The 25,549-nt window shown below is 52.2% G+C and overlaps 2 protein-coding genes across 3 annotated transcripts in view; one reads left to right on the plus strand and one right to left on the minus strand.

Annotated features, from left to right (window-relative positions):
- Positions 1–25,549, minus strand: part of CKM (creatine kinase, M-type) — a 196,118-nt gene that overhangs the window by 92,171 nt on the left and 78,398 nt on the right. The window lies entirely within an intron of this gene.
- The window catches only part of MARK4 (microtubule affinity regulating kinase 4), a 73,850-nt gene continuing 60,443 nt past the window's right edge, over positions 12,143–25,549 (plus strand). Inside the window, exon 1 of one of the 2 annotated variants that reach the window (XM_083753785.1) lies at positions 12,143–12,913. In XM_083753785.1, the coding sequence (XP_083609911.1) occupies positions 12,863–12,913 (51 nt within the window). In that variant the 5' untranslated portion in view covers positions 12,143–12,862. The remainder of the gene's footprint in view (positions 12,914–25,549) is intronic. The other variant, XM_083753784.1, reaches the window with a different exon arrangement.

A 25,549-nucleotide genomic window follows, 5' to 3' on the forward strand; every position in this document is an offset into this window, starting at 1 on the left:
GCCGGGGCTGATGGGAATTGTAGTCCAAAACATTAGGCATATGCACAGCTCTTAGCTAGTCTGAGCTGGCATAATGGCAACTTTTTTTTTGAATAGAATATTTATTAAGGTTTTTAATAATAATACAATAAAGGTAAAAAGAAAATAAAAAATAAAAAATAGTATCAAAAATACAAAAGTAAAAAAAAAATGCAGATTAATGGCAACTTTTGATGTTCTGCCTGCACATACAGTCACAGAGTCACAGAACTGTGGAGTTGGAGGGACCCCCAAAGGTCATCCAGTCCAACCCCCTGCAATGCAGAAATCCCAGCTAAGGAATCCTTGAGGGATGGCCATCCAATCTCTGCTTAAAAACCTCCAATGTGGGTGAGCCCACCGCCTTTGAGGTAGTCACCTCCACTGTCAAACAGCTTTTACAATACAGTGGATGCTCGGGTTGCAAATGTGATCCGTGCAGGTTGCACGTTCGCAACCCACAGTGGCGCATCTGCGCACGTGCAGGTTGCAATTTGGTGCTTCTGTGCATGTGCAAAGCGCAATTTAGAGCTTCTGCGCATGCGTTACCACCGAAACCCGGAAGTGACCTGTTCTGGTACTTTCGGGTTTCGGCGGGTCCATAACCCGAAAAAAATGCAACTTGAAGCATCTGTAACCCGAGGCATGACTGTAATTATAATAATAATTTATTATTTCTACCCTGCCCATCTGGCTGAGTTTCCCCAGCCACTCTGGGCGGCTTCCAACAAAATATTAAAATACAAAGTTATTCCTAAGGTTTATTTAGAATTTCCTTTCTTACAATTTAAACCCACCGGTTAGAGTCCTCCCCTCTGGAGCATCAGAAAACAACCCATCTTCCACCTGACAACCCCTTTATGCATTTGAAAATGGCTATCTATCTCCTCTCCGTCTCCTCTTCTCCAGTGGACTTTGTTTTGTCCTTGTCTCCAGCTCCTTCAACTGCTCATCAGGCTTGGTTCCCCCAGACTCTCCATCATCTTGGTTGCCCTCCTCGGCACTCCTTCCCGCTTGTCCTTCTTAAACTGTGGTGCCCAGAAGTGCCATCTTCCCACTTGAACTCGCTCTCCCACCAACATGGATGGCTTTAAAAGAGGATTTAACAGATTTATGGAGGAGGAGAAGACTACCAATTGCCCCTAGCCCTCTGCTCTGAACACCAGTTGCTGGAAGCCACAGGAGCCAAGACGGCTTTTGTGCCCGTATCCTGCTTGCTGGTTTTCAATTAGGGGACTGCAAGAAGATCAAACTTCTCCATTCTTAAGGAAATCAGCCTTGAGTGCTCATAGGAAGGACAGATCCTGAAGCTGAGACTCCAAGACTTTGGCCACCTTGTGAGAAGAGAAGACTCCCTGGAAAAGACCCTGATGTTGGGAAAGATGGAGGGCACAAGGAGAAGGGGACGACAGAGGACGAGATGGTGGGACAGTGTTCTCGAAGCTGCCAGCATGAGTTTGACCAAACTGCGGGAGGCAGTGGAAGACAGGAGTGCCTGGCCTGCTCTGGTCCAGGGGGTCACGAAGAGTTGGACACGACTAAATAACACAACAACCCGATTGGCTCCTGCAAGAACTAGATGGGCACTTGGCCTCATCCTGCAGCTCTTCCGATATTCTGATGTTATGTTCTTATGAAGTTCCTTCAGTGGAGATGCCAAATCCTAATGTTGTTGATTTTTCTGGCTGAACACCAGATGGCACCTGAGTCCTGCTTGTTCCCTCCTTCCCTCAGTTTCCAAGAAGACTTTTTCCTTCAGGGTCATCTCCGTGGAGCAAAAGGGCTGGTGGCATTTCTACAGTTCACCACCCACCCACTCCACTTCCTCCTCTTCCTCTCCATAACTATATCAGTGCCCCTGATATTACCAGTGGAATCGGCCAGGGGGGCCAGTGAGAAAACCCTCACCCTATTAGGTGGTGCTATTAGAGGAGGAGAGCGCAAAATATGGTCTGAAGCTCAACATCAAAAAAACGAAGATCATGGCCACTGGTCCCATCACCTCCTGGCAAATAGAAGGGGAAGAAATGGAGGCAGTGAGAGATTTTACTTTCTTGGGCTCCATGATCACTGCAGATGGTGACAGCAGCCACGAAATTAAGAGACGCCTGCTTCTTGGGAGGAAAGCAATGACAAAGCTAGACAGCATCTTAAAAAGCAGAGACATCACCTTGCCAACAAAGGCCCGTACGTATAGTTAAAGCTATGGTAGTGATGTATGGAAGTGAGAGCTGGACCATAAAGAAGGCTGATCGCTGAATAATTGATGCTTTTGAATTCTGGTGCTGGAGGAGACTCTTGAGAGTCCCATGGACTGCAAGGAGATCAAACCTCTCCATTCTGAAGGAAATCAGCCCTGAGTGCTCACTGGAAGGACAGATCCTGAAGCTGAGGCTCCAAGACTTTGGCCACCTCATGAGAAGAGAAGACTCCCTGGAAAAGACCCTGATGTTGGGAAAGATGGAGGGCACAAGGAGAAGGGGACGACAGAGGACGAGATGGTGGGACAGTGTTCTCGAAGCTACCAGCATGAGTTTGACCAAAGTGCGGGAGGCAGTGGAAGACAGGAGTGCCTGGCGTGCTCTGGTCCAGGGGGTCACAAAGAGCCGGACACGACTAAACAACAACAATGGGGCTGGTGGGTGCCTTGCGGTTCACTCACTGGAAAAGGTTGTGTCCCTCCCCTTGGTGGTTTTCACTTGCTGGTGGAAGGACAGCAAGGAGAGAAGCAGCCTGGCATCCCTAGGCAGGGAGTTCCAAAGTTGCCTGGGGGCAGCCACCACCGAGAAGGCCCTTTCCTGCATCCTCACCATGGGGGCCTGAGAGAAGGGTCTCTCCTGAAGACCTAGGGCCAGGGCAGGTTCATATTGGAGGGGGGTGCAGGATACGGCGCTTCAGACAGCCTGGGACGAAGGGGGCTTGCGCAGGAGAAAACCCCAGGGATGAGTGTGCTATGAATTCGTGTGCTATGGGGCTCCCTGGAAAAGACCCTGATGTTGGGAAAGATGGAGGGCGCAAGGAGAAGGGGACGACAGAGCACGAGATGGTGGGACAGTGTTCTCGAAGCTACCAGCATGAGTTTGACCAAACTGCGGGAGGCAGTGGAAGATAGGAGTTCCTGGTATGCTCTGGTCCAGAGGGTCATGAAGAGGCAGACACGACTAAACAACAACAACAACAACAACAACATTAGAGGAGAACCATTTGCAAGATGCTTTGTCTGCCAGAACCACTTTATCCTCCACCCCCCTCCTTCCCCGCCGAGCTTGCCAACCTGTGGTCTATCCATGCGCAAAGGCGCATCTGCCTGCAACACCGCGCTGGCGCGCAAGGGTTAATGCCCAGCTGGTTGGGGGACGGGGATTGGCTGCGGCCGGAAGCCAATGGGGAGTGAGCATGGAGGCTGAAAGTCACCCTCGGCAAGGATTTGGGTGGGGAGGGACAGGGGAGGGTGACAGGCAGGCCGGTCTTGTCTCCATGCCACCTCGCAGCCAATCGCAGCCCGGCGGGGCTGGCTCCCCACCACTGCGGCGGCTGGGCATTGGCTGCCTGGGCACCGCCAGCCCTGTGCAACCACCCCGAGGGCCAGGCTGGGTCATGCTGGCCCTTTGGTGCACTCTAGCCTGCAAGAGGCGGCCGGGTGTGTGTGCGCGCATCCTTGCAGAGAGAAGGCTTAGATAACCCCCTGGCCAGATCCCCTGCTTGCACTGCTCCAAAATGCCAAACCCTTTGTTGCAATGGAGCACAATTCATGCGTGTTCAATAGGCTTAACTTCAGACGGCACCTTTCCTTTAGATTAAAAGCTTTCAGGCTGGGAGGAAAAGGCAAGCAGGGAGCGGACTGTTCCAAAGATGAACTCATGGCAGGAAGGCACCTGGCAAATGTCAGGCCTCCTGGGCCATTGTGGGCTGTGAGATGCCACCACCAATCTCTCCTCGGGCTCAAATTTAGAGAAGAACCTCAGCCTCAGCACACTCGCCCTTGCTTGCAATAGGACAGCAGCAATCTACTTTGCAGGGTTGTTGTTAAAGGTGACTGAGAGGTTGCAGCAGGATGCTGAGCATTTGAAATGTATTATATTAGGGACGCGGGTTAAACCAGAGCCTAGGGCTTGCTGATCAGAAGGTCGGCGGTTCGAATCCCCGCCACGGGGTGAGCTCCCATTGCTCGGTCCCTGCTCCTGCCAACCTAGCAGTTCAAAAGCACGTCAAAGTGCAAGTAGATAAATAGGTACCTCTCCGGCGGGAAGGTAAACGGCGTTTCTGTGCGCTGCTCTGGTTTGCCAGAAGCGGCTTAGTCATGCTGGCCACATGACCCGGAAGCTGTACGCCGGCTCCCTCGGCCAATATAGCGAGATGAGTGCCGCAACCCCAGAGTCGGCCACGACTGGACCTAATGGTCAGGGGTCCCTTTACCTTTATATTAGCATCCCCAGAAGTGAGGATTCGCCAAGGTTTTCTAGGAGAGGGAAAACTCACCAGAACAGTTTGCTTTGATGCTTTCCTGAGGCGTCTGATGCCTAGCTGTAGTGGTTCTGGATGCTTTCAGAAGAAAGCAGGATCTTATTGATGGCATTAATATGTGTTAATATAAGGCTAGAACCCATGGGCATGCAATGATGAAGCAGAATGTCGGAAGGTCCCGGGCAAAAGGTTTTAATTCACGCAGCGTGAGGTGAAACTATGAATCTCCCAGCAGTTAGTTTCATTGAAGAATCTCAGGTTCTGGTTATGAGAAGAAAGGGAGGGGAATTTCTCTCTGTCCACTTTCTCCACACTGTACATAACTGTATATGCCCTGTCATGCTCCCCTATCCCTTTACTACCTTTCTTTCTAAGCTAATCCTAGAACTGCAGAGCTGGAAAAGAACCTCAAAGGTCATCCAGCCCAACCCCCTGCAATGCAGAAAGCCCAGATGTTGCCTTCCTTCCGGGCAGTGGTGTAGCCTGGGTTGTCAGCACCCGGGGCAAGGCAAGTAATTTGTGCCCCCTAACCCGTGGATTTGTGCTCCCTAACCCGTGGATTTGCGCCCCCTAACCCTAACCCCCAGATGTTGCGCCCGGTGCGGCCGGCCCCCCTGCACCCCCACGTTACGCCACTGCTTCCGGGGGGCCTCACTCAAACCCCGTTTCTTTGCCATCATGGAACCAGAGGGTGGGTTCCCAAGAATTTCCCTCCAACTAGCTCCCCAATCTTAGGGATGTGAGTGGCACTGTGGGTTAAACCACAGAGCCTAGGACTTGCCAATCAGAAGGTCGGCGGTTCGAATCCCCGCGACGGGGTGAGCTCCCGTTGCTCGGTCCCTGCTCCTGCCAGCCTAGCAGTTCGAAAGCACGTCAAGTGCAAGTAGATAAATAGGTACCACTCTGGCAGGAAGGTAAACAGCGTTTCTGTGCACTGCTCTGGTTCGCCAGCAGCGGCTTAGTCGTGCTGGACACATGACCCGGAAGCTGTACTCCGGCTCCCTCGGCCAATAAAGCGAGATGAGCGCCGCAACCCCAGAGTCGGTCACGAATGGACCTAATGGTCAGGGGTCCCTTTACCTTTAGCCCCCCATCCTGCTTAACTTCAGCAAGGCCCTCAGACCCCATTCCCTGGGACCCCCTGACAGCAGCCTTGGATTTCAAAGCAAGTCCCAACTCTTGAACCCCTAAATTAGGAGAATGTTTAAAAAAGAAAAGAGGTACCCAAACTCTCCTTTGGGATTTTTCTGTTTTGAAACCATTCCAGGGTTGCCACTGCACACAGACAGACGCTGTGTCAGCAGAAATGCCCTTAACTGGGCCATTTCTGCCATGCCCCTTTCAAAGAGGAACGAGAGCCCAGCTGGCAACGGCTTTTGCCAGGCCAGCACAGCTTTACGCGTCTAATTATTAGGGAAATGGGGGAAATGAGCCTGCCCAGGAAAATGGATTGCCAATCTGCGTCCTCTAAATGTCAGCAGAGGCTCAGCGATAAGGGCCCACTTCACCCAAGCCGGCGCATTGACGCAAACTGGAGTGCAGCAGGTTGAGTGCCGAGATAAAGCCAGATTTAAGGGGAAGTTTTGTGCAAGTTCTCCCGGTCTGATTTTGCAGCAAAGAGTTCTGCTTTCCCTAAGCTGGCTTTGTAAACATTTCCAGCTATGGGTGTTTTATTCTTTTACTACAACTCCCACTAAGGGACACGGGTGGCGCTGTGGGTTAAACCACAGAGCCTAGGACTTGCCGATCAGAAGGTCAGCGGTTCGAATCCCCGCGACGGGGTGAGCACCCGTTGCTCGGTCCCTGCTCCTGCCAACTTAGCAGTTCGAAAGCACGTCAAAGTGCAAGTAGATTAATAGGTACCGATCCGGCGGGAAGGTAAACGGCGTTTCCATGCGCTGCTCTGGTTCGCCAGAAGTGGCTTAGTCACGCTGGCCACATGACCCGGAAGCTGTACGCCGGCTCCCTCGGCCAATAAAGCGAGATGAGCGCCGCAACCCCAGAGTCGGCCATGACTGGACCTAATGGTCAGGGGTCCCTTTACCTTACAACTCCCACTATCTGTGACCATTGGCTGCACTGCCCAGGGGGGCTGATGAGAGTTGTAGTCCAAAACAGCTTTAGGGCACGACTGGACCTAACAGTCAGGGGTCCCTTTTACCTATCCTCACAACATCCCTGTGAGGTAGGTTAGGCAACAGCTGGCCCCCAGGTTCACACCCAGTGAGCTTCACAGCCAAGTGATGTTTTGAACCCAGGTCTCCTGGGTCCTAGTCTGACACTCTAACCACTACACCACACTGCCTCTCACACTTGTTCCTCTCCCTTCCTCCCTCCCTCACAAACTTGTGAGGCAGAGAGAGAGAAAGAGAGAGAATGAGTGGCTCAAAGTCACCCCGTGACTTTTTTTATATAATAATATTTTTTATTAATTTTAACATATAAATTATAATACGTACCACAAAACATTATCACTTATACAATCTTTTTTGGACTTCCATCAGCAGCTCTGATGATCCACCGTTTTAACCACCTCTTATGCATTTCTTAACTTTATATTGCCTTTACATCTCTTAACAAATCATCCCTCCCCTTATCCATTTTTGCAATACTTCCAAGAACACTCCTCACAAAACTTCTTGCAAACCTACAAACGTCGTCTGATCTTCACAAATACTTTTCAAATAGTCTGTAAATTTACTCCAGTCTTCTGTGAATTTCTGGTCCCGCCGATTTCGAATCCTTCCTGTTGGTTTATCCAGTTCTGCATAGTCCATTCATTTCGTCCTCCATTCTTCTTTCGTCGGTAATTCTTCTTGCTTTCAATTTTGGGCCAATAATAATCTTGCTGCCGTTGTTGCATATAAAAAGAGCTTACAGTCCTTTCTATTTATATCACTCCCTACAATGCCCTGTAAAAATGCTTCTGGTTTCTTTATAAATGTATATTTCAACAATTTTTTTTATCTCATTATATATCATCTCCCAGAAGCTATCACCCCATGAGTTTCATGGCAAAGTGGAAATTTGAAACAAGGATGAACACTACCAGCTGAACACTAACCAACAAATTCAGCTTCCCAGTGCCCAAAAAGTTTCTCAGAATTAAAACACTGGAAACTCTGGATTCAAATACAATGAAATTTAAATGTCGGTGCCATTTCACGGCAGTTCTATTTGCCAGTCCAGTCCTGTTTGATCGTTCAACCTGCTTTTCATAAGCTTTGCCGCAAGCAGAAAGGATCTCTTGATCTTCTGAGTTCAGTTGGAAGGATCACTAATGGGACAGTTGGGCGAGGCTGCTTTTTTTTGGGGGGGGGATAAAAATATTTATATACTGCTGCGTCATGGAAACACATCACAGTGGTTTACAACAATATAAAAAAAGTAGAACAGGTTAGGTCTCAGAATTTCAGGTCCATCAGTCTCTGGTCAGCTTCCCACATGCAGGGACAATGGGGGAAATCCCGTCTTATTATGGGAATCTATTTTAAGAGCGTTAAGAATAGCCTGAGGCTGGATCAGGCCCAAAGGCTCATCTAGCCCAGAATACTCTTCTCTCAATGGAACAACCAGACGTCTCTGGGAAGACTGCAAAAAGACTTGAGCCCGACAGCACACTAAGCACTTGTGATTCTCAGCTTTCAGAGGCGTGCTCAGTTTTAGGATTCGGCTGTGGCATGTCGCAGAACAGAAGGCACGGCTCCTGAGCACGTGCAGAGCGCTATGGACTGAGCAACCCCAGCCCACTACCTCAGGAATCCGGGTTCAAGGGGTGAGATTTTCAGCTCATGTGTTGCAAGGCAGGTTTAATTTCAGCGGGGCTTCTGCAGGAATTGATGCGAGCAAGCTGGCACACAACTCCAGAGAACCACCTTTGTACACACTTCTTCAAGTGCTGAACCAAATATTCCTGCACTAACAAGTTCCTTCCTGGGCTGTTTGCCTGCTACGCCACCCCTTTCAGAAACCAGGCAGCTAGGCTGCAGAGTTCTGCATGCTTCCCACTGAAATGAGCGGCCTGTTCCGCCAGGAACCTGCGCAGGAACCAGATGTGTGTCTTCCTGTTCATTGCCGCTGGAGAGGCAGTGAGAAGAGTCACCCTAGCCAGGAATTTCTGCCCTGGAGGACTAAAGCTTTGATCCCCAAAATACAGATGATAATAATAATTTTTTATTTATATGCCCCCCATCCACTCTGGGTGGCTTTCAACAATTAAACTCTCTCTCTATATATTAGAGGGACGCGGGTGGCGCTGTGGGTAAAAGCCTCAGTGCCTAGGGCTTGCCGATCGAAAGGTCGGCGGTTCGAATCCCCGCGGCGGGGTGCGCTCCCGTTGCTCGGTCCCAGCGCCTGCCAACCTAGCAGTTCGAAATCACCCCCGGGTGCAAGTAGATAAATAGGGACCGCTTTCTAGCGGGAAGGTAAACGGCGTTTCCGTGTGCAGCTCTGGCTCGCCAGAGCAGCGATGTCACGCTGGCCACGTGACCCGGAAGTGTCTTCGGACAGCGCTGGCCCCTGGCCTCTTGAGTGAGATGGGCGCACAACCCCAGAGTCTGGCAAGACTGGCCTGTACGGGCAGGGGTACCTTTACCTTTACTTTATATATATTAGAGGGATGCGGGTGGCGCTGTAGGTTAAACCACAGAGCCTAGGACTTGCCGATCAGAAGGTCGGCGGTTCGAATCCCCCGACGGGGTGAGCTCCTGTTGCTCAGTCCCAGCTCCTGCCAACCTAGCAGTTCGAAAGCACGTCAAAGTGCAAGTAGATAAATAGGTACCGCTCCAGCGGGAAGGTAAACGCTGTTTCCGTGCGCTGCTCTGGTGTGCCAGAAGCGGCTTAGTCATGCTGGCCACATGTACGCCGCCTCCCTCGGCGAATAAAGTGAGATGAACGCCGCAACCCCAGAGTCGGTCACGACTGGACTTAATGGTCAGGGGTCCCTTTACCTTTATATATATTAGAGTATATATATATTAGAGTACCCCCTATCTTCTAGACTGTAATTTGTTTTAATGGATTTTAATACTATATTCAGGCATGTCCAACTCACAATAGACTGCGATCTATTCCCACTAAAAAAAAACCCGGCAGTGATCACGTGATCTGACAGGGACGCCCCGCAGATCGCAATGGACCGGTTGGACATGCCTACTGTACTGTATATCAGGCATAGGCAAACTCCAGCCCTCCAGATGTTTAGGACTACAATTCCCATCATCCCTAGATACCAGGACCAGTGGTCAGGGATGATGGGGATTGTAGTCCCAAACATCTGGAGGGCCGAAGTTTGCCTATGCCTGCTGTATATTTAAAATGTTGTGTTCTGTCCTGCAACCCCATGGTGAAGGGGGGACAATAGTCTAAACAGCAACAGAAGTAACGATGTAATGAGAATAATAATATTGCCTCCCCTGACTTAGTACAGTTGGAATTAAACTTGTGTTTCATCTTTTTTTGCCAAAGCTGTTCCTGGAGTTTTTTTTTAAGGGGTGGAGAGCAGAGCAGCCTTCTCCACTGTGGATACTGCCAGACTTTTGAACTACAACTCCCATCAGCCCCCTGCCCAGACAGTGGGGCTGATGGGAGTTGTAGTCCCAAACATCTGGCAGCCCCTAAGCTGAGGAAGCCTGCTTTAAGCAAACCAGAAAACCTTGAGGACCAGCGGCTTTCCCAGTTCTAATTACAAAGTGCTTTAATTTCCAAAAGGAGAGGAGCTCGGGAGGCCAAGAAGGCCTGCTTAGAAGACTTCCCCTCAGATTGCAGATATCTGGTGGCGGAGGTGGGCTTCTTGCTGAAGTGTGCAAAGCCAAGGCACTCTGCAGATGCTCAGAGGCAGCCAGAGGTGGGTGGCCAGAGCTCCGGGACGGAGTCTCGCCGCAGCGCGCCCCCACCAGACTCCAAATAACTCAGAAGAAACGCGCCTAAAAAACACTGTTGTCGTGTTTAAAAGATCCCACGTCTTAACGATCAATTAGCACCCGCTCCTCTAGCTGTTGGAGGGTTAAAAAAGACGCACCCCCCCCCTTGGCCACATGATCAGCGGGTGCCTGGATCCCAGTGACCAACTGCTGGCCAGCTCTTCCGTGACTCGGATGTCACGCCTTTCTGGCAGTCCAGCGGCGCACCGGCAGGGAGTTCCGCAGGTTTTTCCCAAGGCAAGGGAAAAAATAATTAAAAATTCCCAACCCGCTTTGCTTTTTCGGTGTGTTCCGATACAGGTGTCCCATTTGCAGCCACGTCACTTTGTTGTTGTTGTTTAGTCGTTTAGTTGTGTCCGACTCTTTGTGACCCCATGGACCAGAGCACGCCAGGCCCTCCTGTCTTCCACTGCCTCCCGCAGTTTGGTCAAACTCATGCTGGTAGCTTCGAGAACACTGACCCACCATCTCGTCCTCTGCTGTCCCCTTCTCCTTGCGCCCTCCATCTTTCCCAACATCAGGGTCTTTTCCAGGGAGTCTTCTCTTCTCATGAGGTGGCCAAAGTATTGGAGCCTCAGCTTCAGGATCTGTCCTTCCAGTGAGCACTCAGGGCTGATTTCCTTCCGAATGGAGAGGTTTGATCTTCTTGCAGTCCATGGGACTCTCAAGAGTCTCCTCCAGCACCAGAATTCCAAAGCATCCATTCTTCGGCAATCAGCCTTCTTGATGGTCCAGCTCTCACTTCCATACATCCCTACTGGGAAAACCATACCTTTAAATATACGGACCTTTGTCGGCAAGGTGATGTCTCTGCTTTTTAAGATGGTGTCTAGGTTTGTCATTGCTTTCCTCCCAAGAAGCAGGCGTCTTTTAATTTCGTGACTGCTGTCACCATCTGCAGTGATCATGGAGCCCAAGAAAGTAAAATCTCTCACTGCCTCCACTTTAAGAGGATCCCTTTAAGAAAATGCTAAATGAGCGTTTTTGCCTTTGAGAACAAAGGCTGAACAAAGCAGGCCAAAGAAACTGATCGTTAGCTGCTGCTGAGCAGCTCAGGTGACGGGCAGAGGCTCGCACACTTTTAATTACGTTAAAAAAAAAAAAGGGCCAGGGGAAGCTTCCTTGCCCTCCTCATTCCAGTAGCTGAGTGAAAGCTACGTGCGGTTTCTCAAAGAAAAGCACTCTGCACATGCTCAGGAGCACGCTCTTCACTGCGCGTTCCCGCGGGTCGACATCCTGGCTTTGAAAATGGCCCCGATCTCCCTGCGCTCTCCTTTGCTTGGCGCCTTTGCTTCCCGTTTCCCTCTTGGCCCGGTCTTGGATGAAGCGGGGCGCTCTGCCCATGCTCAGAGGCACCCTTCCTTACCAACACGCGCCCTCCCCATTGCCTGTGTGGTGGGGGGGGGGGGAGAGGAGAGAAAGCTCCTTCTTCTGCTGGCGCTCCAGGGCGGCGTCCCTTTCCAACAAGCCCCATAATTTTCCGTGCGCCCTCGCCCCGCTGCGCGTTTTTACGCAGGCGGCGGCGGTGGCGACGGCGCCTTTAAGCGGCGCCCGCTTCCTCCGCCTGGCGTGTGTGAGTCGTCCGGCCCAGCCCAGCCTCCTCCTCCTCCTCCTCCTCGGCGTCCTTTTTCCTTCCCCTTTTCCCCCTCTGCTCCTCCTCCTCCTCCTCCTCTTCCTCCCTCCTCGCGGTCTCCCGTCGGCGTTGGCAGGCTCCTGCGGGGGGCGCTCTCTTTCGGCTTCCTCCCCAAGCCCCCCTCCCCGCCCCGACCGCCTCCAGCCCGCCTGCCGATGGCGGGGAGCCCCGATGGCTCCCTCTCCGCCCGCCCGGAGCCCCGGGAGCCTTAGGTGAACCCCGCCTCGGCCGGCGCAGGAGCAGCGGCGGACGGCGGCAGCAGCAGAGCCACCGAGCTTTGTGCTGGCGGCGGCGGCGGCGGCAGCGACGGGAGGGGGACTGCCGGTGGCTCGGATTGCGCCCGCCCGCCTTGGACGCCCGCATCCCGGGCGGACCTCTCTCCCTCCGCAGCCCTCCTCCCCGCTCGGGAGCCTTATGGGGGGTGGCAGGAAGCGCCTCTGCCCTTTCCTGCCTGCGGGGAGAACGCGGCGGCCGGGCTGGGCGCGCAGGCTCTGAGAGGCAGCCCCGGCACCAGCAACTGACCAGTGGCCTTTGCAGCAGCGGCGGCGGCGGCACCAGCAGCGGCGGCAGCCTGCCCCCCACCCCACTCCAAACATGAGCCCCCCCTTGGGGAAATAAGCCCCCTTTCCTCGGGGGCGCACGGAGCGCCTTTCGCCCTCTTCCCCCACCCATCGCATCTCCCTTTCCAGCGCCCTCCGTCCCTCCCTCCGCCGGCCCGGTGCTTGGAGGCTTCTATGAGTGTCCGCTTGGGGGGAGGCCAGCAGGAAGGTAGCCCCCCTCGCCCCCGCGGCGGCCCGGCTCCGGGAGGAGGAAGAGGAGGAGGACGATGTCTTTGCGCACCGCGCTGGCGACGGGCAATGAGCGCAATGCCGAGACGGTGAGTCCCGTTTGTTTACCGGGCGCTGTGAGTGTGTGTGTGTGTGCGCGCGCGCGCGCGTGCAAGAGCCGGTGGGGTGTGTGTGTATGGGTGGGTGGACGGGGTGGGGTCGGGGTGCGCCGGTGGCCCCTCGTTTGGCCGGTGCGCGCGCGCGCCCGCCGGCTAACCAGATGGGGGGCTCGCTTTTGCGCCCCCAGCCACGGAGCTGGGCACTGCGGAATGACTGGCAAAGCCAGGAACCTTCTCTCCACCCCCACTGCCCCATCCCCCAATCACTAGGGCGGGCAGCAAAAATCATCACAGGCTTTTTTCTCCCATCGATCCGTTCCGGGACGGCTGAGCCAAGCCCGGCGTTGTTTTCCGGAGGCGGCTCTCGAGGTGACCCACGGGGCCCGGCTTCTTGGATCTCTCTCTCCGGGGGATGGAGCGCGCGACCCCGAGACCTCCTTCACCCTCTTCTGATGCGGCCTGAAAACACGGGTGGATAAGCCGCAGGGGGAGGGAGGGGGGACACCCCACCCGCCTAACATTCTCCCTCGATTTGGCAAAGGATCCGCCCGCGAGGAAGGCCTGATGCCATCGGAATGGGCTTCATGCCCAGCCCCGAATGCCCGTTTTGCTTCCTCTGGCCTGCTGTTGTTAGGTAACATTTGGGTCTGGGAGCCAGGAGGTTTGGCGGCTGTGGGTTGCGGTGGTGCCTGCCGGTCAGTAGGGCAGGGTGGGCTTTCTCCCATGCGCACCCCCCCCCCAGGTGGGCAGTCAGTAGGGGATATTCGCACTGCTGGTTGGCAGAACCCCAGACAGATACCCCTGTGTGTGGAGGGAGGGGGGTCCTCTCTGAGAAGGCAAGGGGGTTCTGCTAATCTCCGCAGAGTTCCATGCGGCGGCGGCTTATTTTGATGTGATGCAAAGGGCCTTTGGCTGCTGTCCGTGGGGGCAATCCGGAGGGCAATCCTTTGTCAGCCATGGATGGTTTAAGTGGGCGCTGTGGAGGCACCGTGCAAACACTCAGGCTGGGGCCTGTGTTCAGGATCCAGAAGGCCCATACAGGCCAACACAGAGAGGGAGCAAGCTGGGAAGTCGAGGGATTCTCAGCCTCCATTCCTCTGCCTGTTGTGAACCCCCAAAAAACAGCACACCAAAGGCACCCCGGAGATTACAAGATGAACATTTTCCAAGCCAATCTGTTCAGGGTGCTTGGTCTCTCTGCTCTCGGGGAAACGCTCTGTTCCCAAATATTATTCCTCAAGGCTGCAAGATGGATGGCTGCTTGGTGGATATTGTGCGGAGCTCACAATGGCCACATACTGACCCACAAGGCCCACGCCTCCTGCACGCAGCTGGCGGTAGTCTCTCCCACTGCCAAAGTATGCCCAGTGGCACTACCAGAATCCTTCATGGACAGCTCTACATCTTAATCTGAATATTAGGCATTTGGCCTTCCAGAAATTTAACACACACATGCACACACACGTACCTAGCCCTTATGATGGCTTAGAATAAGCCAGGAAACGGAATACATAGCTTGAGATCTCGGGCGCTGCAGTGTGTTTGGGTGAGACAGAGCTCAGGGTGGCGGTGGCAGTTCAGGGGGTGTGAGTTTCTCCTTCCCCTCTACCCGTGTGGAGCAGAGGGTCCTGGGACAGGAGTCCAGAGCGGCCTTTCTCAACCTGTGGGTCCCCAGATGTTGTTGAACTACAACTCCCACCACCCCTAGCTAGAAAGGCCAGAGCTCAGGGATGATGGGAGTTGTAGTCCAACATCTGGGGACCCACAAGTTGAGAACTGCTGGTCTAGTGGCACCTTCCTTTAGCGCAGGGGGTGAGAGAGGGCTGCCCCAGGTTATAAGAACATAAGAAGAGCCAGGTGCAGGATTAGGCCAGTGGCTCACCCCCATCCAGCTTCATTTTCTGACTGTGGCCAGCCAGGTGTCTCTCCTGGAAAACTCTTGAGCACAACTACAACTTTGGAGGTGTTTTTAAGCAGAGGTTAGATGGCCGCGGGTGGTGCTGTGGGTTAAACGACAGAGCCTAGGACTTCCTGATCAGAAGGTCGGCTGTTCGAATCCCTGTAACGGGGTGAGCTCCCGTTGCTCGGTCCCTGCTCCTGCCAACCTAGCAGTTTGAAAGCACATCAAAGTGCAAGTAGATAAATAGGTACCACTTCGGCGGGAAGGTCAACGGTGTTTCCGTGTGCTGCTCTGGTTCGCCAGAAGCGGCTTAGTCATGCTGGCCACATGACCCAGAAGCTGTACGCCGGCTCTCTCGGCCAATAAAGCGAGATGAGCGCTGCAACCCCAGAGTCAGCTACGACTGGACCTAATGGTCAGGGGTCCCTTTACCTTTACCTTTAGATGGCCGCCTGTCATGTATGATGTAGCTGAGATCCCTGCATTTCAGGGGGTTGGAGTAGATGACCCCTGGCGTCCCTTCCAGTGCCACAGTTCTGTGATTCTATGGCATAACTTTCACTGATCCTGGAATAAATTGCTTTGGGGTTAGGGGCTGGCAGGGGGGCACAGACCTAACTACAGTTCTCATGGATAGAGGGATGAGAGAAGGAACCCCCGACAATTTCTGCTTTTTTAATACAATAACCCCAGTCTTAAAACATATGCTTTTGTTCTTACCCAGAAGTAAGTCCACTGGGTCTTAAGGACCCAAAAAGTATACAATAGGTTCTGGTTTCCAACTTTAAAAATCTCAGGTGAGCCACGGGCTTCCTGGGCATGTCTCTCTCATCCTCGGTTCCCCAGTGTGTGAAAATCGTAACGCGAGTGGCCTACCTCGCAGGCTTGTGGCAGGAAGGGACTGGAAGGGCTGTCGCTCAGCGCTTGGCATGCAGAGGGTCCCTGGAGCATCTCTGGGTATGGCTGGGAGAGAGAGCCCTTGTCTGAAATCCCGGAGTGTCCATCTAATCAATCAAGAGGGACAGCGATGAGCCAGTGGTCCGATTCAGCGTGAGGCGGCTTCCTCCGTTCCTCAAGAAGGAAGCATCATTGGCCAGCCAAGCCGCAAATGTACATGGTGATGATAATGAAGATAGCAGTAATAGAAGAAATCTGTTATCCAGTCTGATAGGAGAGGCCTGTCTTCCTTCTCCCCCAGACGGTTCATTGTGAAATCCAGGTCTTCAGCCGTCATGGCCCACGTGGCTTTGAACGCACAGGTGAGACCGGCTTCCAACCCAAACAACGCTAGTTCACACCTTTGCTGTTGTCATCGGAGGCATTTCAGGATCTCAGGGCCCCACCCTGTGCTGCTGCGGCTGCTGTTAGCCGTTCTCGCCAACAACAAGAGCTCTTCTCTGTTGCAACCACCACCACTGCTGTGTTTCCATGGAAGCAAAATCCTTGCCACGGCAGCCACGTGGGCCTCGCCCCACAGCCTGTCCTCAGTGGCAGCCACGCTCAAACTCGCAGGGCGGTGGCGAGGAGAAGGGTGCCTCTGAGCATGCGCCAAGCCCTCAGTGCCGAGCTCGTCTCCGCCCGCCTGAGTTGGGCGCTCTGCAGAAACAATCCCTGCGGGTCAAGGGACGCACCCAAAGGACAGCGATGGCCACCGACGCAGACGGCTTTGAAAGAGGATTGGGCAAGTTAACGGAGGACAGGGCTATGGTTTTCTCAGGTTTTGGGGTAGAGAAGATGCAGGCCTGGTCCTTGCGGCTGGCAGGTATTGCGAAGCTTGGATGAGGCCTTCTTCTCTGCCGGAATCAAGGGAGTGGGAACTTCCTCCTTCGTTTCAACAGCTCTGAGGCTCAAACCCTGAGATGCAGCCATTCACCTCAAGGACTCTCAGCCGGAGAATATTTCTCACCCCGCTGACCCCTAGGCCTTGGCATGGCTGCCTACTGCGAGCGCTGACCTGCTCCTGACGCATTTGGTTTATCCATACTTTGCATGGTTGTTGTAAGCATTCCGGAGGTGGTTATGTGAAGTCTTTTACACGCAGAGAAACTGACCATGAAGGAGATTATGACGATGCATCAGCGTAGGGGGCATGTATAAGGGCCTCCCCATAATTTATTTGACCTCCCAGCCAACAGGGAGTTGTAGCACATCTAGAGGGTGCAAGGTTGGGGAAATCTGATGTCAGGCCACATTCACACCATGCAGTGGTACCTTGGGTTACAGATGCTTCAGGTCAGGTTACAGACTCCGCTAACCCAGAAATAGTACCTTGGGTTAAGAACTTTGCTTCAGGATGAGAACAGAAATCACGCAGCGGCAGCTGAGGCCCCATTAGCTTAAGTGGTGCTTCAGGTTAAGAACAGTTTCAGGTTAAGAACGGACCTCCGGAATGAATTAAGTACTTAACCCAAGGTACCACTGTACTTCTAAAGTTCTCTGATGCCACTTAAAAGAGTCATGGCTTCTCCCCCCCCCAAAGAATTCTGGGAACTGTAGTTTAAGGAGACTTGTTAGGAGGTACCCCCCCCCCATTCCCCTCCCAGAGCCACCAGGCCCAAAGCTTGTTTGTTTATTGCACTGATGGTCCACCTTCTTCTCAAGTGACTTACGTGTTTCTCTTCCTCTTTGTTTAATCCCTGCTACAACCCTGTGAGGTAGGTTAGGCTGGCTCAAGGTCACCCAGTGAGCTTCCTGGCTGAGTGGGGATTCGAACCCTAGTCTCCCAGGTCCTAGTCCGGCACACTAACGACAACACCACACTGGATCTTATTGGGAAGAGGATTTGAGGGTTAAACCTCTCTGAGAATTGTAGCTCAGGGCAGTGTTTAAAATTCCCCAGGTGCCAGGTGTGTGTTGCTACTGCCACGGGTCCAGTTGCAAGTACGAGGAGATTTCTTGGTGCCAGGTTTGGTTAAAGGTAAAGGGACCCCTGACCATTTGGTCCAGTCATGGCCGACTCTGGGGTTGCAGCGCTCATCTCGCTTTATTGGCCGAGAGAGCCGGCGTACAGCTTCTGGGTCATGTGGCCAGCATGACTAAGCCGCTCATGGCAAACCAGAGCAGCACACGGAAACGCCGTTTACCTTCCCGCCAGAGCGGTACCTATTTATCTACTTGCACTTTGACATGCTTTCAAACTGCTAGGTTGGCAGGAGCAATGGGAGCTCACCCCGTTGCAGGGATTCGAACCGCTGACCTTCTGATCGGCAAGTCCTAGGCTCAGTGGTTTAGACCACAGCGCCACCCGCGTCCCTTCCAGGTTTGGTTGCCACAGTTTAAAAAACCTCTGCCTTAGCCCATAGGTAATACCATTTCCATTTCCACTGTGGTTTTCTCTTTCCTGAACACTGGGACAAGTGAATAAGAGCAAGCTGCAGCCAAGCTGTGTACTTGAGATGATAGAATTGTAGCATTGAAAGGGACCCTGAGAGACATCTAGACCAACCCTCCCGGTGAACAGACATTCCGTTGTGGCGACCGCAACCTAGGTTTAAGGTGCTATTTGGCACCTAGCTTATACACCTGAGCTCCTAACACTAGCTCTGGAGTGTGGAAGAACAGGGGTCTCCCAATGTCTCTGAGCGGGTGGTGCTGTGGTGTAAACCACTGAGTCTAGGGCTTGCCGATCGGAAGGTCGGCGGTTCAAATCCTCGCCACAGGGTGAGCTCCCGTTGCTCGGTCCGTGCTCCTGCCAACCTAGCAGTTTGAAAGCACGTCAAAGTGCAAGTAGATAAATAGGTACCACTCTGGCGGGAAGGTAAACAGCATTTCCGTGTGCTGCTCTTGTTCGCCAGAAGCGGCTTAGTCATGCTGGCCACATGACCTGGAAGCTGTACGCTGGCTCCCTTGGCCAGTAAAGTGAGATGAGCTCCACAACCCCAGAGTCGTTCGCGACTGGACTTAACTGTCAGGGGTCCTTTACCTTTAATGTCTTTCAGCGCCCTCAACAAAACTGCACTTCCCACGATCCCTTGGGGGCAAGCGAGTCGTGACTGATTTGAAGTGGGGTTGTGGTGCTTTAAAGGCATGGGGTGAATGTGGCGGTAGACTGAGGGCAACCCACAGCTGCTCAGAGCTGCTGCCCGCCTGTGCGCTGGGTCCTTAGCCTTGTTCCCTTGGTGGTGCATTTATATGCCGCTTTGTGCTGAAATCCCTTTGCCTCCCTTCTCCAACGAGGCGGTCGCTGTGTTGCGCTGAGTGTCGGCAACCTCCCCGCAGCGTGAGGTGACCCGAGTGCCATACCGGTTTCTCTTGAAATTGCAGCTGGTTTTGCGGCCTCTGCGCACAGTTGTCTTTCGGGGTGAGGTGTCAGGGCAGGGCCCTGCTTGCTGGCCGGCCTCCCTGCTCTGTTGATCTTCCTGAATGAAGAAGCCGATAGCATTTCATCAGTTCGGCGGAAAGCACAGCTCTCCTCCCGCAACCTCGGCCAGACGCTTTGGCCCACTACCACCCAAATCCGCCGGGCTCCTGTTGCGGCTTGAGGGCTCCCTTTGCACGGAAACATCCGCGGCTGTCTGTGCAGGAGAAAGCCAGATTCTGCCCCAAGGAGACCGGAATCCTGCGCTCAGCAGAAATCGCGTGAGTCAAGGGAATTTAATGGGCCTGTTTGTTTGCTCCAGGGTTTCCCCTTTTAATAACTGCGACGGCTTCGTCAGGAAAGCAAACCTGTACTTTGAGTTTTTCATTTGTTTTTTAGAAAGTGGGGGCCATTTTGCTCCCCAAGGAAAGCCCAGGGTAGAAGCGTACCTTTTTACTGGGACGGCTTAGATTGGCGTGAGAACATCTCAGCCCTTGAGTTGTGTGGAAGTTTTCGTTGGGAAGGACGCCAATGTTTATATCTCCAAAGCTATACAAATATATATATTTCAGCCTTGTCTGTGCGTCTCCGAAAAAGCCAGGAGCTTTTCAAACTTGAGCGTCGGCCGGAATGTCTCATCCAAGTCTTGGGATTTGCTAGGTGATCTTTGAGTATCACGCTGCCTCTTGAACCTCGATCTGCAATGTTGGCAAGGCTCCTGGCCTACCCTGCAGGGCTCTACGGAGACCGCGGTGGTGTTTGTGAAGTATGTTGAATGCTGTGGAGTGCTCGATGAACACTGAATGTGCTTGCATTTGGCATAATCTCTGCTTTGTTCTCCAGTCCCAACCTGGTTATTGAGTTTGAGGTGGGTTAAAAAACTCAGCAACAACCATGGCAGTGCAGCAGTGTTAGAAACTCAAATATATAAGCTAGGAGCCATATGACTCCTTAAACCAAGGTTGCAGTTGCTAAAAACGGAATGTCTAATTGCCATTTAAGGGCAAGACGGCTCTCAATTCTTATTTTTCGAATGAGGGACCGACTGTGATTGATTCTCAGTTAAACATCTGGCTAGTTCAGATGACGACCTTGAGCTAGGGCACAGACTTTCAGAACTTAAAGAAGAAAATCACTTCGTCCAGGGACAGTCCACATAGATATTGGCTTATTCCAACCTCTTTTTCCTGATGGCGACTGCTCCGGCTCAGGCTGCACAGAAAAAGCAATATGGTTCCAGAAATTCATTCCAGTTGTGCAGATAATATGTAACTGATACAATTCTACAGGATAGGGTATTAGTGTATGAAAACAGTCCAGATGGTGGAGATGTTAGGCACTATCCTGGCGCCCAGGCATCTTCACATGGTCCCAAATGATCGAAGGTAAAGGTAAAGGGACCCCCGACCATTAGGTCCAGTCATGGCCGACTCTGGGGTTGCAGCGCTCATCTCGCTTTACTGGCCGAGGGAGCCGGCGTACAGCTTCTGGGTCATGTGGCCAGCAGGACTAAGCCGCTTCTGGCGAACCAGAACAGCGCACGGAAACGCCGTTTACCTTCCCGTCGGAGCAGTACCTATTTATCTACTTGCACTGGTGTGCTTTCGAGCTGCTAGGTTGGCAGGAGCAGGGACCGAGCAACGGGAGCTCACCCCGTCACTGGGATTCGAACCGCCGACCTTCTGATTGGCAAGTCCTAGGCTCCGTGGTTTAACCCACAGCTCCGCCCGAAAGCCAGGTGCAAAATGCGTCTGGTGCCTGGCTAATTTTGAACACTGCAGTGAAGTAAGAATGGAGGACTCAGTACATCACTGGGCATGGCAGTTTGGGGAGGGGGCTTTGAGGACAAGGTTTACTACGAGGGAATAATCAGGAAACTGTGCGGTGGTTTGGCTTGGCGAAGGGCAGGTGTGGCATGTCAATTTCTGAGCATCTCCACTTGCGTCTAGAGACAGATTTTGCAGAGCTCGACCTATTCGCCTACACCAGGTACTGAGCCGAAAGGGCGCTGCGACAATGATGTGGAATGGAAGTCGAGAGGCAGGGGGGTGCCGAATTTTGGCATCTCACAGTGCGCTGCTGAAATTTGAAAGCCCAGAGTCCGGCACTGTCCAGAGCTGTGTTCTAGGTAAAGTGTCACTGAGATTAGGCTAAGAAGCACCAGTCTGAAACTGAAGAGGGGTAGGTGTCACGCAGACTGTGTGTGTTGCCAACACATAGTTAATCTGTGGAACTCACTCCCACTGGAGGCAGGGATGGCCCCCAACGAGGATAGCTTTAAAAGAGGATAGGACACGGAGGAGAGTGGAATTGGTGGCAACCAGCCATGATGGCTCTGCTCTGTCACAGGCAGCGATGTTTCTGAATCCCTGTTGCTTGAAAGCACAGAAGGGGAGCATTCCTCTTGCCCATGAACGCTGCTTCCTGGTTTCCCACAGGCATTCGCTTGGCCGCTGTGAGATCTGAATCCTAGGCTAGATGGGCCAGGTGCAGGATCTTCTTACGTTCTTAATGCTCAGTTCAAGTTCCCCCTGCCTGGAAGATGCCAGGACCGTGGAGAAGGAGAGAGCCTTCTGCGTTGTGTGAGGACAAAAAAGCTTCCTGAGCCAGCCATCCCCTTCTCTGGGTTCCTTGCCCATCCCCTTGGCTGCCAGGAGAAGATCCATCAGATCCACCTGAATCCTACAATCCCCGCTTGCTTTCTCGCTGCCTGAATTGCCCAACCTGTATATCTTTCAGTCAAGTTACCTGTGATTTGGCTTGGACTCGATGAGCCTCAGGGACCCCATTCTGCCGCTCCACAATTCTATGTTAGTGGAAGCTGTTTGGGTCGCTTCCGTGGCCTTTTCCAATTTTTTGTGCAACGTCTCATGTGCATTTGGTTGTGTTGTTGTTTTTCGAATTTCACACAGTGCAGCGCCTTCAATCCTTCTCTGCCTCGCCTTGAGCAGATTCTAAATGAATAAATCCCCTCTCTCTCTCGCATGCAACACAAAAGCAGCCTCCTCCTTTGCACACGTGTGTGTGTGTGTGTGTGTGTGTGTGTGTTTGTGTGTTTGTCCGTCCCCTGCTGGCACCCAGCACATCCCCTCGCCCTGCCCTCCGTTCCTTGTGGCGCACGGCGTGTTGTGTTCCAGTGCATTATTGATGAGCTTTGAGGTGGAGGTTGCAGAGGAGAGGGGGGGGGTGGGCTGTGTGTGGTGCTAGGCCCCCCCCTTGCTAGCCTGACAGGCGTCCTTCCTCGGCGTCCCACAATGCAGCGAGGCATTCCTGAATAGCCTCCCGTGGGAATGCAGAGCCAGCTTTTCAGAAAGGCCAGGCTGTGATAGGGAGCATGTTACCAACACCAACTCTCCCACCACCCCCCCCAAAAAAATTTTTTTCCCCAGGCGGCACAAAACCCCACAAATGCCAGGATGTGTTGTTTTTTTCAGGGCTTGTGCGCCAGATAAGCTTGCAAATAGGTTCTCTCCCCCCCTTCCCCTGTCACCTGCCTCCGTCTCCGGAACCATCTATGCCCTTTCCTTGCTGGGGAGCGAGCCAGATTCCTGGTCTGCGCACCCCCTGGAGACCCGGCTAGTTGCGTCCCAGAATGCATTGCTGCCGGCCAGCGCCGTCTCCTCTGGTTCACGTTGGCACCTGTTGTCTAGGGCGCTTAATTTGGGGAGATTTCTAATCCTCCTTCCCACTGAGTCTCTCTCTCCTTTATTTTGCAAAAGTAAAAAAAAAAAGCAACAACCTGAAACCACCAAAATAAGTAATTGGGAGTCTGGAGCTTTGATTTCGGCTGAGTTTGGCCTCTTTTGAGTAAGCCAAGGCAGTGGGGAACTCCCAGAAAGAAAGATCACCTGCCTGGGTGGGAAATTGGGCTTTTGGCTGAATGTTAGCAGAGTCCCCTTTCGGGAATCGCACCTGTTTTTGCTGGGAAGGGATTCTGGTTCGAGAGGGCAAGAGACATGGGTGGTTCGGTTTGTTGGGGGGTTTTTTGCTCTTGTTTCCCACTTTCTTCTCCAAAGAGCTCAAGATTGGCGTACGTGGTTCTTCTCCCCCCTCCTCATATACAGTGGTACCTCGGGTTAAGTACTTAATTTGTTCCGGAGGTTCCGTTCTTAACCTGAAACTGTTCTTAACCTGAAGCACCACTTTAGCTAATGGGGCCTCCTGCTGCCGCCGTGCCGCCGGAGCACGATTTCTGTTCTCATCCTGAAGCAAAGTTCTTAACCTGAGGTACTATTTCTGGGTTAGCGGAGTCTGTAACCTGAAGCGTCTGTGACCTGAGGTACCACTGTAATCCCCACGAAAACCCTGGGAGGTAGGCAGGGCTGAGAGAGGCAGTGATTGGCCCAAGCTTCATGGCAAGCTTCATGGCCAGGCAAGATTTGAACCCTGGTCCCTCCCAGGCCCATGTCCAACACTTTACACACACACACACACACACATATATATATATATACACACACACACACATATATATATATATATATATACACACACACACATATACGTATACATATACATATACATATACATGTATATATGAGATTAAAGGTAAAGGGACCCCTGACCATTAGGTCTAGTTGTGACCGACTCTGGGGTTGCGGCGCTCATCTCCCTTTACTAGCCGAGGGAGCCGGCGTACAGCTTCCGGGTCATGTGGCCAGCAGGACTAAGCCGCTTCTGGCGAACCAGAGCAGCGCATGGAATAATAATAATAATAATAATTTATTATTTATACCCTGCCCATCTGGCTGAGTTTTCCCCAGCCACTCTGGGCGGCTCCCAATCAGTGTTAAAAACCGTACAGCATTACATATTAAAAACTTCCCTGAACAGGGCTGCCTTAAGATGTCTTCTGAACGTCAGGTAATTCTTTATCTCTTTGACATCTGATGGGAGGGCGTTACCTTCCCACCGGGGAAACGCCGATTACCTTCCCACCGGAGCGGTACCTATTTATCTACTTGCACTTTGACGTGCTATCAAACTGCTAGGTGGGCAGGAGCAGGGACCGAGCAACGGGAGCTCACCCCGTTGCCGGGATTTGAACCGCCGACCTTTTGATTGGCAAGTCCCAGGCTCTGTGGTTTAACCCACAGCGCCACCCGCGTCCCATTAAAGAGATTAAAGCAAATAAAGAAAACTAGGAAAAGGGCAAAATAAAGTTGATATATAAGAGTTTGGCACTATTAACCGCTGCACCACCCCTGGGAAGAAGAGGCTGTACAGGAAAACACATAACCAGCTCTGTCGAAAGCAGGTGAACCTAGGAACATGGGAATCTTCCTTATACTGAGTACACCATTGGTCCACATTGTGTCTACACTGACGGGCAGCAGAGGCTCTCCAGGATTTGACGCAGGGAGGCTCTGCCAGCCCTGACTGGAGAGGCCAACGGGGTTGAACCCGGACCTTCTGCTTGTAAGGGAGATTCTGCGTCACTCACCTTCCCCTTGAAAACCAGGTGGATTTAAAATCCACCATCCATCCGCACTGCCTACGGTTTCTGCTGAGATTTAGGTATCTGTCCTGCTTGTTCTCACTGGACAGTTAGCCTGTAAATGTTGGCATAGCCTAAATAATATATATATATATATATATAAATATACATACACATACACACACACACACACACTATATATACTATGAAAAATATAGATAGATAGATGATAGATAGATAGATAGATAGATAGATAGATAGATAGATAGATAGATAGATAGATGATAGATAGATATAGATAGATGATAGATAGATAGATAGATAGATAGATAGATAGATAGATAGATAGATAGATAGATAGATATAGATATAGATATAGATAGATGATAGATAGATAGTGTGGTCCTTATTTGCCCTCCCTGTTTTACAGTGGTACCTCAGGTTACATGCGCTTCAGGTTACAGCCTCCACTAACCCAGAAATAGTGCTTCAGGTTAAGAACTTTGCTTCAGGATAAGAACAGTGTGGCAGCAGCAGGAGGCCCCATTAGCCTAAAGTGGTGCTTCAGGTTAAGAACGGACCTCCGGAACGAATTAAGTACTTAACCTGAGGTACCACTCTATTCTCGCAGCAACAATTTGAGGAAGTTTATGTTGAGAGAGTGTTTGTATATATAGTGTTTGTATGTATAAATACACACACACACCACAGTGGTACCTCGGGTTACATGCGCTTCAGGTTACAGACTCCGCTAACCCAGAAATAGTACCTCGGGGTTAAGAACTTTGCTTCAGGATGAGAACAGAAATCGCGTGGCGGTGGCGCAACGGCAGTGGGAGGCCCCATTAGCTAAAGTGGTGCTTCAGGTTAAGAACAGTTTCAGGTTAAGGATGGACCTCCAGAACGAATTGAGTTCTTAACCCGAGGTACCACTGTAATCAGTGTGGCACAGTGTGGTCCTTCTTTGCCCTCCCTGTTTTATTCTCGCAGCAA

The sequence above is a fragment of the Podarcis gaigeae genome, assembly GCF_964106915.1.
Source record: "Podarcis gaigeae genome assembly, chromosome: 8".
Lineage (NCBI taxonomy): Eukaryota > Metazoa > Chordata > Lepidosauria > Squamata > Lacertidae > Podarcis > Podarcis gaigeae.